The sequence below is a fragment of the Eretmochelys imbricata genome, chromosome 1, assembly GCF_965152235.1.
Source record: "Eretmochelys imbricata isolate rEreImb1 chromosome 1, rEreImb1.hap1, whole genome shotgun sequence".
Classification (NCBI taxonomy): Eukaryota; Metazoa; Chordata; order Testudines; family Cheloniidae; genus Eretmochelys; species Eretmochelys imbricata.
Window position 1 is genome coordinate 38,168,650 of NC_135572.1, and position 20,022 is coordinate 38,188,671.

The following is a 20,022-nucleotide window of genomic DNA, read 5'->3' on the forward strand; positions in this document are numbered from 1 at the left end:
GCCATGAAAATTCTCTGGCCATTTTACTGTACTAACTATTGTGATGAAGTCATTTGGTATTCATGTGACTCAGTATGAGTTCCACTGGGACTCAGTAGCAATTAACTGGAACTTTATTTGTACTTTTTAACTAAAGGCAATCAAGCCACCAAACTTCCCTGGCTGTTGTCCTGTATTTCTCAAGTAAACACACTATATCCTTCCCTGAAAAGTAATCAGATCAAGGAAAGGATAAAAATTACTACAAAACATGTCTTACATTTTCTTCTTTATTCAGGAGAGTACAATGGTGAGCAAATGAAAAGGTTCCACATTTTTCATCTCAGTAGGTTTGTGCTTCTTTTGTCTCTGTTTATGGAGACAGTAACTGTTGGGGGGACAATAACATGTAACAACTACTGAAGATCTTGCCTTGTACATTTTACAACTGGATTGCCAAAGAATAAAATAATTACATCATCATAGACCCATGTAAAACACACATTATCTCAGGCAACAGGTGTTTTAGAGTAAAAAAAAGTTTACATTCTAGATCTACATGAAGCTAATCACACAATTATACAGTAGATGTCACATACTTCTGCAGACACAAACTTAAATGCATTCACGGAATATGCCACAGTCTTTTATTCCTGATAAGATTTCACCAGAATCCACATGAGGAGCACAGTTATGAGGACAATCATGAAGTTGAGGAAAAGCTCTTGCGTGGATCGGTCCATTTTCAAGAATGATCAGAGGAAGCACGGAGGCTAACAGTTGAAGCAAAGGGAAACCCTCAGGGAATCCTCCAAGAGTGTCCTTGAGATCAGCCTCCAGGTCAGAGTCTCTCCTGAAAAAAACACACCAACAGAACAGACATATGAAGCTAAGAAGCCTAATAGCTATGTATATTACTATAAGTAAATGTTATTTCTATTGCTAAAAGTTAGTGTGCACTGCAGAAGTTAAAAAGCAAAGAGTATCTTCTACCAGCTTATCACCTTCTTTGATTTCCACCATTTGAGAAAACATGTTCTCAGTGTCACCCCAAAATACATCTATCACATAACAAGCAATCCTTGGAAGTCAGCTTTGACTTGCACCGTTATTTTTTTAAAAACTTCTGCCATATTCTTTTGAAGTGATACTTACTGTAAGCATATTACTATTAAAATTACTAACATTCAAATATTTGTTATTGTATCATTTTAAAATAGCTAGAAATTTTTCTCTGATATTCAAATCTTAAACTCTACATCTCTCTCTCTCTTCCTCTCTCTCTCTTCATTCCATACTACTAGTTTTACTTTAATACTGCAAGTATAACTTGGAAGAATCACTAAATTCAGCATTTCTTTGCAGTGCTTGGAAGAGAAAACAACCTGAAGGATTTTTGTTATGACTAAAAAGGGAGAGGTGCAGTTATACAGTTTTGTTTCTGAAAAACATCAAAATTCATGGGCTAAAGCTAGTAGATTAAATAGGTTTTCTCTGAACTCTTCTGACTTGCCTGCACTTTCAAGTTGCTACAGTTCTCTTAAATAGTAATGCCTCTTGAGCTATATTCAAAAACTTTCAATCTATTGTTTTTATGTGATTCACTTTAATCACAGAAAGTCCAGATTTGTGTATGTTTCCCTGGGCACACACAGAGAAGTGATAACATTTGTGATGAGTACCCTGTTGCCTAATCCTATTTGTGTGCTGTGTAATAAATATGAAAACTTTTTTAAAAAACAAAAAGAGAACTAAGCTCTGGGCAAAAAAAGAAATGCAGCCATGCAAACAAACTCTTAAAGGAGAAGCTAGATTAGAAAGTAACATCTATGATGAACACAAGAGCAAGGTCAGTATCATACCATGATGAAGACAGAAGGCTTTAACTGGAAATTGTCTTAGTTTACTAATGAAATATTAAAAGCTCAATATGTGGTAATGCAGTTATGCAAATTCCCCTGTCCTCATGTTGCTCTATCAGCTTCATATTTTATTTGTACAAAGGAAAAGTAGATCTAAAAAGTAGCCCATGATTTACCTGAAGAGGATAAATGAAATGGTATTGCAGCTTCTGGAACCCTAGGTCAATCAGATACTATTTCTTCCTCAGCTTCTGCCGATCTCCCAGTGCAGTCTGGATTCCCAGTCTCTGTGTTGGAACTAAAGTAGTCGGAGGGAGGAGAGCAACAAGCGTATTGGCAACAAAAGTGATGACATCACCAACTAAATATTTTAAAAAGGCTATGCTGGGCCTCAGGATTCAATTAGGGCTATTTATGCATTTGGGCATATGGATGGATTTGCATATGACCATTTCATTTCTTCCTCTGATGAGTTGCTTTAATGTCAGACATGTACAAACCCTTTGGAACCAACTGGATTTCACAAATGTTTCTTTTGTGCTTCAAGTTCACCAGTTAGTATCTTCATCCGTACTGTAAAAAAAAGTGTTTGAAATACTCCATATTCATTTTCAGGATCTGTACAAGACGCTTTCCAGTCTTTAGAAACTGAACAAAGTCCGGGCTACATTGTTTACTTTACAAGTACAGTCACCTGTTGCTGCTTTACATAGTTATTATAGTCTCTACAACGTCTCATGTTCTTATACATTTAGTCTAAGAGAGAGACAGCTAGAGCAAAATATTTTTGCACTTGGATATGCAGTAATTAAATAAAATAATATTTACTGGACATTAATTTATTCCCAAATTCTTAAGTATTTGAAAATCATGAACAGTTGCATTAGTCATGCCCCATTAACTGCCTCTCCTGCCCTCTGTCTATTAGCCCATTTCCCTGGGGACTTACTCTAACATTCCAACCCCCTGAGCTACTTGAAAGAGTTGCCAGTAAAAAAAATTGCAATAAAATATATTCTCACCAAATGTGGAATTTCTTCCCCTAAATTACACTGCTCTAAAGTCCAGCCAACTTATATTGCCCACCTTACCTTAGCTTTGCTCCTTGGCAGCTGTAAAAATGGACATACATCAACAAAAATATTATTAAAATATAGAAAAGCATTTTTCTCAAATAAATTTGAAAGAGAATAGAACAGTATGACATAATACAGAATTAGGGCAAGATTCTACCATTCTCACTCCACTGGGCCAAATTCAGACACCTCAATTACACTGAATACCTTACTCCACAAATATTTCTATTAAGTCAATGCGACCACTACTGAATAAGGAGCTACCCAGCATGAGTCAGTGTATCAGAATCTGGTTCAAGTTCAGAAGGATATTCAAATCGGTCCCTTGCAATTATTTCCAAAAACTACATATTGTGGATTACACAAATTATTTACAAACTCACATGGCTGTTGTGCATTTAAATTAATAACTTTAATGTTTCACTGACTTTTTGCATTTAATAGCTATTGACTCCCAGTTTGTACTCTATAATTTACTGACATTATTTCAGAACAAGTAATACAGTTCCATCCAAGTCACACAACTAATCACCAGCCCAGCCCATAGGAGAGGATGGGGGATATGAGAGACCCAAACTATAGTTCCCACATGGCACCAGAGGGAAATGCAGTTTAATGTAGACCTGACTCAAAATGAAACATTTCAGGTCACTTCAACACACTAAAATATTTCGATTAGAGTCAAACCAGCCCAAAACAAAATATTTCATTTTGGTTTTCCCAATAGGGAAACACTGAAATTGAAAATTTTTGGCAAAATTGAAATTTTCCCATGGAAAATTTTTATTTGCCAGAAACTATATTTTCCATCAAAAATCATCATTATGATGATAAAAGCAACTCCAGCCACCACCCTCATCTCCACATCTTCTGTGCTGCACACTATTCCTGAAATTCCTTTCCTGATTTGGCCTGCCATCCTTTCTGCCTCTAGACTTGCTTTAAACCACAGTTCCTCTAAGATCTCTATACCTAGCCCTCTCTTCCTCCAGGTGTTAATGAAACACAAAATGTTATAAATGTGGAACCAACCAGTCACATGCTAAACATCACCACTTCTTTTGCATTCCTTCCGTTATTTCTATAGTGTCTAAATAGGATCAGATCCTTCACTCTTATTTGTGTGGTATAGGACTTTACTCAGTGAGCTTTCGCTGGGACTGCTTACAGAATAAAATACTAGTCAATGCAAATAAGGTTGACAGAATCTGATTTTAAGGTCCAATCCTGCAATCAGAGGCACAAGAGTCAAGGCTTACGCCCGCCTGGAGTCCTATTGTGTTCAATACAAGGGCCCGCCCCTGCAGCTCTGCTAGCAAAATTGGGGCTTTACACTGTAAACTTTCCAGAGCAGGGACCCTGCCCATATATATGCTTGTCTAGAAAGTATCGGGCATACTTTTTGGCACTATTCAAAATATAATTCAATAACACTCTAATTAGGGCTTTCTGCTTTATATGTTCATCAAGGCAGAAGGAATTTATTTTTTCTCCTGCAATGGGCAACGTTGAGACAACTCATTTGACAGAACTTTTTATATCACCACAAGACACAGCTGGCAAAGGAAGAACATTTTTGATTGGCAGATATAGTCCATAGTAACTTTAGAAGAGACAAACTACTGTATTACATTTAGATTTTGTGCCATCTGGCAGGATACCTACAAGGCTTGCAAAAAGACCTTAAGCTTAATGAGCACCATGTTACATATTATTAAGATGGGGAACATTTTTTGACTTGAACTGTGAAAGAAAATAAATCAAGCAATGTTTGGCACTTTTTCTGACTTATGTATGCCACAGCTTAGTCTGCAGTCTAAAATCACCTCTGAGTTCAACCTCTGAGCCATCTCACTAGACTATATCCCTGCTCTTTATGAAGTGTGAAAGACCTTAAAGGCAGTAGCAAAAGAGGATGCTTTATTTAATCTAATGAGTTAACCTCATTTAATGATGAAGGGAGAGAGGAAGGAAGGCAAAGGATGAGGTAAATGATTACATTTTAAATACTAGTCCTGGGTTTTGGTGATGTATTAAATAGTTCTTTTGTTGGCCATTTGATTTTCTTTTGACAGATTGGGTTGTTCTAAAATTTCACATACACCCTGCCAAAGTTCCCTCCTCATACCTTACATATTCAAACTTAAGGCTCTGGTCTATATTTAAAGTTGCTGTGTCTGTCTCAAATTCTTTCTAGACTACACATCAAGTACCATGTAATCTTTCCAAGTAATTCTTATATAACAAGGCTGCATTCATTGTTGCGGGGGAGACTGTCTTAAGATTTCTTAATAAAATCTCATTAAGAGGGTTTTTTTAAATGTCAATGTCTGGGCAATGGTGGCCTTGGAATCTCTGTTCTGAGTGTAACAGAAGTGTATTGCCGAAAGATCCACTTGAAAAAATGACCTCTTACTATACACGCAAAGGTAAACATGAAGCCGTTGTAAGGTACATAAATCAGTGGTGTGAGTATGTTGCATATAATTACCATGTCCGGGTATAAGCACATAAAAATACCCACCAAGTTAGATTACTCAGCGTATTAACAATAGGCAATAGGTCTCTGAATTTGCTTTGACAGTTAAAAGTCCTTCTAAGCTGACAGCACCACATTATTGAAAAACCACCATGTCAATAAGATAAAATGAAGTATATGTACTTCATAATTTATTGACTGGTCCATTTGATTCCATTATATAGCCTCATAAACCTGTAAGCCTCACAATTAGGGCCCAATCCTGCTCCCACTGAAGTCAATAACAAAACTCCCATAAACTTCAAAAGAAACACAAGCAGGCCCTTAGTGTTTGCCGCTTACCCTCTCTCTCTTTCAGGAAGCTACTCAAAAATCCTCTCGGTGTATGAGGCATTACAGTTTCAAAGACCACAGCCCATTCTATGATGCCCCTTCTCTTGTGTATAGGTGTTTTGTTCTGACCTGTCCTGCTAGGGCCAGGCCCTGTCCCTGTGGAATTTCGGAGTAAGTGGCAAGGTGATGTGGTCCGAGTGGCGGGAGGGGGAGCAGCAGTAATTTTAACAGACTGGAGGAGATGAGGGTGAGAAGCAGAGAGCCTCAGAGTAGGAGGTTACAGCAGAAATGACCAAGGCACGGGCAAGGCATGACTCAATATATGTCCTACTCCTGTAAACCGAATAGCCACCAGGCCATTCACTTACATTCAATACCAGGCATGCCTAAAGCATTAATACTCCCCATCTCCCAGATGGCATAGCTGGGAGAAAAACCCCCACTCCATCTTCATAATGTAACTCTCCTGCAAGGTGCCCACCCTTTCCCCTATTAACAGGCATTGCAGCATTAAGATTCAGACTCCAGAATAATAAGTAAGCACAACTATACCAATTGATTTTTTTCTTTATCAGGAAAACTTATGTGCCACCAGTTAAGAGAACAGAAAGAAATCTTCAGAAATATTTTAAGGTGCCACCAATATGTTATCTTTCCCCCCTTCAAACAAGTTAAAAAGAACTAAATGACATGACAAGAATAAGAAGCACATATTGCTTCACCCTCAGCTGCAGCTAACTGTCTTGCCTCAAGGAAATTTGAGACAGTGGATAGCATTTAGGAAATTAAATATCAGAGGAAGAGGCTTCCCCTGCTGTGGAAAGTCTAGGCAAAAATATGTATTTTACATCTCATGTTGTGAAGCTACATATATCCAGCAGAACTGAATTCCAGGAGCACAGAAACCTGCTCTCATCTCACTCTCGGTGGGGGAATAAGCCGGAAATAATCTCTCTGATAGCTGGGTTTCAGACCTTTCAAGGTTTCATAGATCATGATCAACTCATAAATTTTACCCTGGAAAGTAACACGCAGTTAGCAGAGTGAACAGAAAACTGCCGTGAGATGCTCCCTCTGTGCTTCCTGGCAACACACGGGCATGCTGAATGCTGCATTGGTTGAAGCTGTTGACAGGCACTCAGAGTTAACCCTTAGAAAAGCAAGTTTCAGTAGTCCAGATTTAAGGGACCAAGGCACAGATTACTGATTCCAGGAAAAATGGTCTCAATTGTCTTGACATAGTTTGGTCAATGGTGGTTACTTGGAACATGGGCTTACTAGGAACAATCTCAGCAATTGTACAATGGCCACCAACCAGTAGGCAGAGCAGGAGTGCCCATTACATGTTATCATCAACTATTTGGTGCTATTTTACTAGAAGAAGTGAGGGCTGGGAGTCACGAGATCCTGAGTTCTAATCCTGGCTCCACCAGTTAATTGTAGGTTTGATCCACCTCTTGGCCTTGGTTTCCACAACTTTACAATTGCGACACTAATACTTAATTACCTATCCCCCAGTACTAGTCAATATCTGTAGAGCATTCTGAACAGGCAAAGTGTTCTGGAAATGCTAAACGTTATTTTTAAGCTCTGATTTATTAAAGTATTTTCATGAACAAAGTTAAAAAACTTGGTAGATTTCACTGTTAGCACCTGAAGCTAGTAATGCCTCACAGGCAGGCACATTTGCATTGTTATTATTTACAAGTACCCAGAATGGTGTGTGGGTGCATACGTAAGTAAAATTTGGAACTAAAATGGTCTTATTTACTAAGACTGCATGCAGCAAGTTTTCACTCAAAAAGTAAATAAAAGAGAATTAGTGGAAATGCTCTAAGACCTGTAAAGGGTGCTGGTATGGGGATCACCAGAACAGGATTTGTGAGGAGCCACCCAATGGGATGTACTCTACCGGTTGAGGGAGAAATAGCAAATTCCAACATTCACTAAGAGCAAAGGCAGGGGAGGGAAGGAGTTGTCTTTCTCCCTCATCGATCGCATGCTACTGCGTCCTTGGCACCAGCCCTGCTCTGACTCCCACCAAGAGCTGGTCTTAAAACCAACATTTTTCTTGTGAGAAACTTCAGGTGAAAAATCTAGGTTCAAAATTTTGGGGATTTCCTTCAGGAAGTTCTGAACCAATTTGTACGAAAAATGTTTGTTTAGAATCAACATTTTTAAACAGACCAACAATTTTTATTTCATTTCAACTCAGAATGTCATTTCATTTTTCAGTTTTAAGAAGACATAACTTTTTAAGTCAAAATAGTTTAATTGAGTATGAGGCCAGAAGGGACCAGTAGATCATCTAGCTTGACCTCCTGCATTAATTTTCACCCGGATACCCCCATATTGGCCCTAGAGATTTTAGTTAGGTTAAAACATTTCAGTCCTCACAAGACTAAACTGTGTGCCACAAGCGGAGAGTGGGAGAGAGCAAAGCACCACCAAAACTGTCATTTCCAATCAACACTTCATCATAAAATGTTGTTTTGTGTCATTTTTTTAAACTGAAAAGCCAAAAGGAATCAACAGTTTAAGTCAAAATGAAAAATCGTTGTTTCATTTAGAAAGATCAGTTCCAAATGAAACCTTTAGTTTTGAGATTTTCCATGAGAAAAATAAAAAATTTTAATCAGAATTGACATTTTCCTGTGAAAAATGTTGGTTTCAACTTTCTGCACAAAATTATTTGACCAGCTCTACTGACATGCAAGCCTGAGGCTGCTCCTCTGCCTCTCCATCCCCACTCTCATGATACTCGCCTCGGGGAGGGGAAGCAGTGCTGCTGCCTCTGAGCAGAGTGCTCAGAGGACGGTGTGGAGTGGGAAGGAAGAGAAGCACTTGCAGCACAGCTCACCCCCCCTTCACTCCAGCAGCCAAAGCCATAGGCACCAACTCCATGGGTGCTCTGGGGCTCCAGCTCTCATGGAAAAAAGATAGTGGGTGCTCAGCAGCCACCAGCCACAGCTGTTCGGTGGGGCCGCCCAACAGCTGTTTGGAGGCGCTCGGGGGAGGGAGGAGAGCAGCAAGCTGCAGGTGGGCACAGGGCGGGACGGGAATAGGCAGAATGAGAGTGGGGCCTCGGGGAGGGGACAGAGCAGGGGTGGGAAGAGGGAGAGCAAGGGTGGGGCCTCAGGGGAAGGGGCAGAGCGGGGGCGGAGCACCCACGGGGAAAAATAAAAGTCAGCACCTGTGGCCATAGCACCCCTCCATCACCATTGCAATAGCATCTCCATTCCCCAATGATACTATAGGACAGATCTCTCCACCAGCATTCTGACCCAAGAACTATCATTCCCCAGCATTAGCTATCCCCTCCTGAGGACTTTCTACCTTCTTTCAGCACCAGCATCCCCCCACCTATGGTTTCTTATCATGAACCATAAGCTTTTACAGCTGCAAAGGATTGTGGGATTTAATTCATCATAAGATGATTTTTTTTAAATCACTCTTTAGGTCAGACCAAACAGGGTTGCGAACCACTCATAGCATATTTTAGAAGTCAAATTTACAAAATACTGGTCTTTAAAATTCTGTAGATAGCCTGTTTCATTCTCTACTATACACTAGCTGGAATCTAAATATTATGCACCAAGTCTTGTAGGCCTTGGTTTTCATAGACATTTTTACTGAATAAGGACTACAAGATTTGTCCAAGAAGTTGTAATAGTTCACAGATTCATAGATTCCAAGGCCAGAAGGGACACTGTGATCATCTAGTCTGACCTCCTATATAAGAGAAGAAGAGGCATTTAGAGACAAAGAGACATATTTTAAAAATTGGAAGTTAAATCCAACTGAGGAAAACAGAGAGAAGCATAAACTCTAGTAAGTCAAGTGTAAAGGTATAATTAGGCAGGCCAAAAAGGAATTTGAAGAGCAATTAGCAAAAGACACAAAAGCTAGCATCAACAATTTTTTAAGTACCTCAGAAACAGGAAGCTGGATAAACAATTAGTGGGACAACTGGACAATCGAGATGCTAAAGGAGCACTCCAGGAAGATATGGTCATTGCAGAGAAACTAAATGAATTCTTTGCATCAGTCTTCATGGCTGAGGATGTGAGGGAGATTCCCACACCTGAGCCATTCTTTTTAAGTGACAAATCTGAGGAACTGTCCCACATTGAGGTATCAATAGAGGAAGTTTTGGAATAATTTGATAAATTAAACAGTAGGAAGTCACCAGGACCAGATGGGATTCACCCAGGAGTTCTGAAGGAACTCAAATATGAAATTGCTGAACTACTAACTGTAGTCTGTAACCTATCATTTAAATAAGCCTCTGTACCAAATGACTGGAGGATAGCTAATGTGATGTAAATTTTTTTAAAAGGCTTCAGAGGCAGTCCTGGCAATTACAGGCCAGTAAACTTGACTTCAATACCAAGAAAATTGGTTGAAATTAAAGAACAAAATTATCGGACATGTAGGTAAATGTGATATGTTGGGGAAGAGTCAATAGGGTTTTTGTAAAAGGAAATCATGCCTCACCAATTTACTCAAATTCTTTGAGGGGGGTCAACAAACATGTGGACAAAGGTAATCCAATGGATATAGCGTACTTAGATTTTCAGAAAGCCTTCGACAATGTCCCTCACCAAAGACTCTTAAGCAAAGTAAGCAGTCCTGGGATCAGAGGGAAGGTCCCCTTATGGATCAGTAACTGGTTAAAAGATAGGAAACAAAGGGTAGGACTAAATGGTCATTTTTCATAGTGGAGAGGGGTAAATAGTGGTGTCCCCTAAGGGTCTGTACTGGTACTAGTGCTGTTCATAAATGATCTGAAAAAAAGGGTAAACAGTGAGGTGGCCAAATTTGCAGATGATGCAAAATTACTCATGGAAAGTCCAAAGCTAATTCTGAAGAGATACAAAGGGAGATTGGGCAACAAAATGGCAAATGAAATTCAGTGCTGATAACTGCAAAGTAAAGCTTGCTGGAAAACATAATCCCAACTATATATACAAAACGATGGGGTCTAAATTAAATGTTACCACTAAAGAAAGAGATCTTGAAGTCATTGTGGATAGTTCTCTGAAAATATCCACGCAATGTACAATGGCAGTCAAAAAAGCGAAGAGAATGTTAGGAACCATTAGGAAAGGGCTAGATAACAAGACAGAAAATATTTTAATGCCACTATATAAATCCATGGTGTGCCCGCATCTTGAATAATGCATTCAGTTCTGGTTGCCCCATCTCAAAAAGATGTATTAGAGTTGTAAAAAGTACAAAAACTAAGGAACAGGTTCCACATGAGGAGAAATTTAAAAGACTGGGAATGTTCAGTTTAGAAAAGAGATGATGAAGGAGGGAGATGAAAGAGGTCTATAAAATCATGAATGGTGTGGAGCAGGTGAATAGGGAAGTGTGATTTATCGCTTCACATAACCCAAGAACCAGGGGTCACCCAATGAAATTAATAGGCAGCAGGTTTAAAACAAATGTAAGGAAGGCTGCTTCATACAATGCACAGTCAATCTGGGACAGCCAGGGGATGTTGTGAAGGCCAAAAGTATAACTGGCTTCAGAAAAGAGTTAGATAAATTCCAGGAGGATACATCCATCAATGACTATTAGCCAAGATGCTCAGGAATGTAACACCCTGCTCAGGGTGTTCCTAAGCCTCTGACTTCCAGAAGCTGGGACTGAACGACAGGGGATGGTTCACTCGATAATTACCATGTTCTGTTCATTCCTTCAGAAGCATCTGGTACTGGCCATTGCTTGAAGACAGTATACCAGGCTAGGTGGACCATTGGTTTGACCCAGTATGGCCATTCTTACGTTCTTATATAGTATTTTCACTTTCAATGAGGTAGATATGGACATTGCGTGCCCATAAAGGTACAAAGTCTACAGGTACCTGGTGAGGTATAAATGCCCTGTCACATGCATTCTTACAGGAAAAGCTGTTTACCTTAGGGATGGCAAAGCACTTAATGGCTTCTCTCAGGCTTATGTAGAGAAACACTGGGAACACTGAAATGCTTCGGACAATCATTGCAGAACCCTACATATTTTTCTCTGCACTTTCAGCATGTCTGTAGTGGCAATAAAGTAGAATCTAATACTGATAAATTGTTCTAGTTTGGGCTGAACATTATTGGGGATGGCTCCTTCATATAGCTCACAACTCTCTTCCACTCCTGCAGCACTTCTGTGGGGACCATCTTGGTGAATAACTTCACAGCATAGCTCACTGGTTTACCCTTTGCCTTTCTGAATAAGGCCTTTCTCTGCCTCCTAGTCACCTGACTCAGTGTAACTTCTTCAAGAGTCAGGACAGCCTAAAGGGGATGTAGAGATAATTACTATCCAGTTTGTCCCTCACTATCCTAGCCTGACAGCATGTAAGCAAACCTGCAAACCCAAACTGAGAACATATTCCCAGCCCCTCTTCCCAGCCTCCCTGATACAACAGCAAACCCAAACAACACACACTGCACAGACAAAAATCCCAATGCAGCCGTTTTCATGCACACATCATTTCCCATCTCTGAGGTTCCCCAAGACTGGGAAGAGTCTTGGGGAAGGAAAGTCAGAAATGCATATAAAAATGCTATCACAGCCCCTCTGGAATATGAACAATAATCATTTGTGGGATTTTTCCTACTCTCATAGCCATGGCTCCTGCCGCAGCCAGACCCTCAAGGCTGAGCAGCTGGCTAACCTTGGGGCAAGGGAAACTGAAAACTCAGGATGAAATGTTCATGGACATCACTGCAGAGTCCCAAAGAAAAACGAAAACAGCAGAAAGGTGGAGGCAGTGCTTGAGGTCAGAGAGGGATAAAAAGATGGAGTTCTCCAGAGAGATTGTCAGAGTGGCCAGAGACAGTGTCGTAATGGCCAGGTATAGAGCAGTCATGGCAGAAGACACCATTGAAAAAGACAGGGAGATGGAGCAGCAACTCTAGAGAAAATACAGAGCCAGAATGCTCTGTTGCAGCACATACAGCCTTTAGGGCAGCAGGCAATGCAGTGCTGTAAACCATGACCCAGCCATGTTCTGCAGCCCTAGACCAGTGGCTCTCAACCTTTCCAGACCGCTGTACCCTTTTCAGGAGTCTGATTTGTCTGTGGACCCCCAAGTTTCACCTCACTTAAAAACAACTTCATATCATGCATAAGAATACAATCATATCATCATACATATAAATCATAAGAATACAATCATATCATCATACATAAAATCATACATAAGAATACAAAAGTATCACAGCACACTATTACTGAAAAAAATTGCTTGCTTTCTCATTTTGACCATATAATTATAAACCAACTGGAATATAAATATGGTACTTACATTTTCAGTGTATAGTATATAGAGAAGTATAAACAAGTCATTGTATGAAAGTTTAGTTTGTACTGAGTTCACTAGTCCTTTTTATGTAGCTGCTTGTAAAACTAGGCAAGTATCTAGATGAGGTGATGTAGCCCCTGGAAGACCTCTGCATACCCCTGGTTGAGAACCAGTGCCCTAGACAATACAGGAGACTGGGAACACCAACTCTGCTCTGTTATAAGGCTACAGCAGTGCTCCCAGAGGCCATTCTCTTCACAGACTTAAGTTCAGAACTATGAGATCAGCTACACCTGCGAGCCCAGCTCTTTTGTGCCATCTAAGGCCCCTAATAACTTGCCACTCATTGTCAGAAGGCCCAAGAACAAGAGGAGGCCGAGGCACAGTCTGGTATATACTCACCTGTGACTTGAATTCCCCATCCCCTTGTAGTGTTTTGCCTTCCACTGCCCAACGTCACTTTCAATCTTGATTTCTTTTTTTTTTCTTTTTTTGCACTTTGAATTTTTGTTTCACTATTGTTCTCATTGAGGTTTATTGAGGTTTGCAATATAATGCAGCATTTAATAATAAAAACTGTTGAAAATTCATTTATAGAGTCGTCAATGCATTTTACATAGAAAAATCCATAGATTCTAAATAACTCATACAGCTTTACAAACGCATCTAGGCACAGACACAAGGTAAAGGCTGCCACAGTGTTCAACTTCTACCACCCATGAACAACACTGCATTGCTCACAATCCATCCCAATCCCCCTCCACAGGTAAATGGCTGAATGTATAGCTGCACATTTTTATCCCTGAGACTCGAAGTATGAACACGAGGCATCCCCGATAGTATTGCCCCAGCTGTTTCTATTTCCTTTTGGATGTTTTGCTGGCTGCTCAAACTGCTGAGCAAGTCTCTGCTCCTCAGCCTCCCACCCATCCCGAGGTCTTTCTCCCTTACTCTCACAATCAGTGCAAAAAACAACATGCTGCTATGATCTTTGGCATGGTTTCTTCTCTTGCTTCCAACCTATTCCACAAACAGGGCCATCTTCCTTTCAAAAGGCCAAACGCCCACTCCACTACCATGCTGGAATTACTGAAGCAGTGGTGCTATCGAAAAGGTGATTTCATACTAAGAACAGGACGCTAGGAACAGATTTGGTTCCTTTATAGGACAAAAGGTGGGTGTCTAACAGACAACATTTTGGCACTACATGGAATTACAGTTTTTATCCTCATGAGCAGCCACATCCTCTGTGCAGCTCTCTACTGCTACTCTTAAGTGCGGCTCTAACTCATACAGCTGTCATGCAAGCATCTTAAATCTCCAGAGTCAGTTACAAGGCAGCCTGTAAGTACTTGCTGCATGGAAAGGTTTGCACTGCTTTACTATGTACTGTAACCTTATCTATAGTTATGGATTACTTTAACCAATTACCCACCCTAAAGATGAGGGTTTACACCGACTTGAGTCTCTAAGAGTTCAGCCCCCAAGATTGACTACAGAAGAGAGGTTATCAGTAGAAAGGGGAAGCCCTGGCTGCACAACAGAGAATGCATAGTGCTCTTTCTGTAATAATGCCTTTTATCAACCAAACCAAACAAACAATATACACGTTGCAATTTGCTAAAGGAGAGCGAGACCAATATAGAACGCATAATATAGGCATTACTCACACCATGCCTTGTGGAAAAACCAACAAGGGTTGATGAGGATGTTAGTTCTCATCCTCACCATCATCACCAGTGATTGCCAGCCTGGTGTCTCCCCCCCACCACGGCATGCAGGCCAGGAAACAGCTTTTATCATGTGTTATGCTGACACCCACTGGAGTCAATACATATTTATGAAGGTTTTAACCCCTTTTCCTTATTTGAACTTCCAAGCCCCACTACTTTTGGGATGCCCCATATTTCATAGACTAACTCATTAGTTCCCCTTATACTCATTAACATTTATGTGACCATATCACCCTAGTACCAGTGGGTTACCTTAAGGAAGTCTCTAACATTTCTCCCTGGCTACCAACAGTCCTCTTGTGGTGTCTGCTGGTCTCTCGTAGACATTATTGTCCAAACTCACCAGTTAATTTCAAAACATCAGCATACCACAACATAGCCATAAGCTTAGTAGGTTTTGTTATTAACTTACTTACGCTAACTTATCCTAAGCCCTAAGGCCTAATTTTGCTAAGATAAATATCTTACAGGCCTAAGGCCTGTGGGCCCTGTGTTACAACATTAGTTAATCCTTATATTTCACCTCTATATCCTAAATATACTTGATACCTTTTATCCTTGGCTACAGTAGCCACCAACTGCTGTGCCAATGCAGTATGATACACTCAGCCTGTAATGTAAGGGCTATTATGCAGGTGGATTAGCCTCAGCCATGTTGCAAGGATGACTTCAGAGGAGCATTAAACCACTGACAGTGTCCGCAGGTATTCTGACTGTGAGGACACAGGCAAATAGAATGTCTCAAGGGTGCTACAGGGACCATGCCAAGAAATAGGGCCTACAGTTTTGGAGATGTAATGTCTGCATCAGTCTGGCTTGCCAGCCAATGTGGATGGGGTGAGGGTTATGGCCCCACACGCAATCCCCTCTTTGGAGTGCCTATCATCATTAACATTACTATGATCCCCCCCCCTGCTTCTGCTCAGGGAGTATAAACACTGGGCTTCTGGCTTAAAACCTTTAGAGGATGAGGAAAGAACTGCCGGCATGCTTTCAGCTACATAGGGCAGAGCCAGAATCTAGGACAGAGACAAAGAACTTTATAGTAGAATGGCTAATGGTGCCTATATTGTTGTAATGAACCAGCTAGCTCATTCCTTCCCTTCATGGCTGGGCAGAGGTCACAGCCTGCAAACAGGAGATGGGGTGGGGGGGCAAATGCACGTGCCCAGCAGGAGGACAGTGCAGTGGTGAACCCAATTATTCTGATACCTTTATACCCCAGTACTGCACAGCCCTAAGGACAGGTTTAGGAGCTGTTGGGATGATCTTTATTGTTACAGTAATTGAAGTAATTGTGCCTAGGGAATTTGCACTTTTTAGTTTGAGGCAGCCCTAGATAAGGTATCCTCTGGACTCAGAATGGACTAGCCTAGTCCTTGGGTGCTAAAGAAGTGCTTTACACATGAGGTGTTGGTATATATGTAAGTCGTTAATAGAGAAGGTGGCAGTAGATGACTCTGAAGAACTATGTACCGTAGTTCATGGGCTCTCTGGGATCAATTACATTTCTTCCTGTTGTGCACCAGAAGTGGCATCCTCTGTGCAGCTCTCTACTGCTTTAATGCTTTATTATGGCTGTCTGGAGGCACTGAGTCAGATTAATAATGGCTGTGAGCAGCATTCCACTGCCTTCTGCAATGCAAATGCATGGGGACGTCTGTGAGAAGTTGGAGCTTCTTCAGGCCACCTGAAGTGGCTCAGAGGCTGGACAAAGACAGCATGGCAATCAGAGTGGCTCCGAACACAGAAGTGGGTGGACTATTGCCTCATTTGTCAGCACTTACAGCTAGCAGATGGAGAGAAAGGCAGATGGAACCAAAATCATAGATGCTTTAGAAAAATACTTGTGCCTAAAAATATAGATAGTATGTGAGATTCCCTAGAGTGCTTAGCTACAAGCTTGTGATAAACGGAGCACACTACCAAATACCAGAGAGACCAGTATCTCACAACACTCACTGAAGTGGCGTTAATTACAGTGTTATTATTACATTCCTTTTTCAATTACCAGGCCAGATACTCAGCTGGTATAGATGGGTATAGCTCCAGAGAAATCAGAAAAGATCATAACTTATATTATGAGCCCAAACCAAGTGGGAAATTACCTCAGTACCTGCAGTATTCAGTTGATAGATTTGAGCCATTCTGGAGATCTTTGCTACAAATAATGCCATATTTCTATGTTTTGTTTTTTAATTGCCTACAGACAGTATTTCCCTGATGGACTGAAATGGATTTTTTTGAGCAACAGTAACAAGTAACTATAGCAACACAGAAGCCAAATAAATGAGAGAAATATGAAATGCAATAGCAAACATGACCTTAATTTAAGCAGCCACGTTTCAGTCAGCTACATTTATCTTCCGTTCATGCTTATAGGCCTGCCTCCCATTCCTTAGCCCACTAAGAATATGTCTACACTGTGATAAAATCTCCACAGCACTGAGTATCTGCTGACTCAGGTCTGCAGGGCTCAGGCTGCGGGGCAAAAAACTGCAATGCAGACATTCAAGCCTGGGCACGGGGGCAGGGAGCCTCGCGGGGGTCTCAGAGCCTGGGCTCCGGTCCAAGCTTGAACATCTACATTGAACTTTTATAGCCCTGGCCAGCTGTAGCCATGCAGCATGTGTGTAACATGAAGTAGGCTCAGGTTCTAGTGGTATGAAGGAAAACAAGGCTGGAGCTGAGCTTAGCTCAGCAGTCATTCTCTTCCCTCTGCCATCCTTCAAGTGTTTAGATACACCCAGAGATAAAGTCATGGGGGTGGGGGGTGCATTTTAATGTTTAATGTTTAATGTCTAGTCACGTAGTTCATTTACCCTGAGTGAGCTGCATGAAGTCTGAAATGAAACATGCTGCCCCAAATGATGTGAACTGAAGATTTGTATTTAAATATTAAAATAAACAATTCTCTTCTCTCTCTGCGTTATTATCAGCTAACAAACTAATGCGATTTGCAGACAGTGCTTAGATATTAGAGATTGGCTAGGGCAAAAATTATAGATTAGATTAGAACACACCGGGTCAGTCTCTTGCCACAGACGATGTTTAGGGGATGTTGAAAATGGAACCCAGATACAAATTTTGCAAATGGCCTCAAATTTTACCCTAGGCCAAACCAAAATTTCAGCTCTAAATTCTCCCGCTGCGCCTGTCCTTTGGTGGTGGCGATGGTGGGTTTCACAATCCAAATCTACCCTATGGTTGCATTTCCCCTCCCCAGTCCATTTCCCAGAGTTTCCCACCTTTTGACTCCTCTGTAGATGCTTTGGGGATGAGTGAAACAAGACACAAAATTATACCGAGGATGATGACAGCCCTGGGTGCTTGTTATTAATGCAGGTAAGAGGCAGTTTACAAGAGAGCTGCGGTGCTCATAACATGCATCAGGGAAATGAGAATCCCAGCAGACTGGGGCAATGCTATTAGCATTGCCGCAAGAGAGCAGCTGTTTATAATCTATGAAATATTTATAAAATAAGCTTCTGGATTTTGATTAGGATTTTTAGTAAGATGGCACTTCGTCTGGTGGATGAAGCACTGGAAAGGCATAAGGTCATACTCTTGCAGGAAAGGCTGACTAAGAAGGAAAGCACATTGTGTTCAGCTCTCTTTTATTATTATTTGTATCGCCCTAGTGCCAAGGAGCCCTAGTCAGGGACATGGACGCCCTTATAGGCTCTGTACAAACACAGAACCAGCAACAGTTACACAGAGTTCCTAGGAAATACACACTGGACCCAATCAGACCTCATCAATACGCTTAAAAGGACAGATAAAAAGTGAACACCGAACCAGGTATACATTAAGGGCTTGATTTTTCCTGGCCCTTGTACAATTATGCAGATAGAGGAGAGCAAAAGGAGCCTTTATTTCCCCTGAGGATGGCTGCAGATTGCTCCATCCTGGCAAGTTTAGGGTTCCAGCTGCTTCAAAGGGAACAGGGAGGGCAGGGTGTGAAAAATACAATCAGCCAAATTTGCCTTCTTAAAACTACAGTGTGCAGTTCACACAAACAAACAATGGGCCAGTCAAAAGAGCTATGCCAATGTATACCACCTGAGGAACTGGTGGTGCCCTCTTCCCCCTGCCCACAGCTTCCATCTTTTCTCAGGAATACCTGCCAGAGATTGGCGTAGGTAGAAATCTATACATAACTTCATGTGGGAGTAATTCACTAACCTCTGATGCACAGAGAGCATGGGAAGATTTATGAAAACAAGTGTAGTTCCACTAAGGATTGGTAAGGGTAGGGTGACCAGATGTCCTGATTTTATAGGGACAGTCCCGATTTTTGGGTCTTTTCTTATATAGGCTTCTATTACCCCCCACCTCCATCCCGATTTTTCACATTTGCTGTCTGTCACCCTAGGTAAGTGAGTGTGTGCATAGATTGCAAAAAGGTACCGCTGGACTAAAAATAAACCTGAACGTAATGATGATTATTGTTAGTAGCTACAGAAAAGAGACATTATCCTAAATAAGGAAAACATTGCGCAATTAGTGTAATGATACACCCTATTTTGGATCCTAATCCCTAATGAGACTCAGCAGAGGCATCAGCATCATCCGGGCAGACCTCTTTTCAATATGAGTACTTCCTAAGCAGAGCGATGCAAAGAGAGAACAGAAGCAACCGTGCATTAAGGAAGATGAAAGACTAGAGGAAGTCAATGTATTTTTCAGACAATGATCTAGGACAGTGGTTCTCAAACTAGGGCCACCGCTTGTTCAGGGAAAGGCCCTGGCGGGCCGGGCTGATTTGTTTACCTGTCATATCCGCAGGTTCGGCCGATCGCGGCTCCCACTGGCCACTGATCGGCACTCCAGGCCAATGGGGGCTGCGGGAAGGGCAGCCAGCCCTTCCCTCAGCCCGCACCACTTCCCGCAGCCCCCATTGGCCTGGAGTGGCGAACCGCAGCCAGTGGGAGCAGCGATTGGCCAAACCTGCGGACATGGTAGGTAAACAAACCGGTCCAAGCCGCCAGGGGCTTTCCCTGGACAAGCGGTGGCCCTAGTTTGAGAACCACTGATCTAGGACATTTCCTCCCACAACAGGAAAATAATATAGTAAATACAACTATATAAATAAAAATGTTAGATATCAAACAATTGCCTCATTCTTAATTTGGAGTGGTCCCCTCTGCTCTGTGAGTAAATCTTAAATTAGGCATGTTTGGGGGTGATCTCATTTTGATTTGTGGTTATAGAAGTTCTACAAAGAGTCACCAGTACCCAGGCTTGCCAA

The 20,022-nt window shown here is 41.3% G+C and overlaps 1 protein-coding gene across 1 annotated transcript; it reads right to left on the reverse strand.

The window, feature by feature from the left end:
• Window positions 1-626: 626 nt before the first annotated feature.
• SLN (sarcolipin) lies at window positions 627-722 on the reverse strand. Its single transcript, XM_077805924.1, has one exon. The coding sequence runs from the start codon at window positions 720-722 to the stop codon at window positions 627-629; it is 96 nt and encodes a 31-aa protein (XP_077662050.1).
• Between the last annotated feature and the right edge of the window lie 19,300 nt (window positions 723-20,022).

Excerpts from the sequence above, each read along its gene's own strand:
- SLN (XM_077805924.1), bottom strand. The coding sequence starts at position 722 with ATGGACCGATCCACGCAAGAGCTTTTCCTCAACTTCATGATTGTCCTC.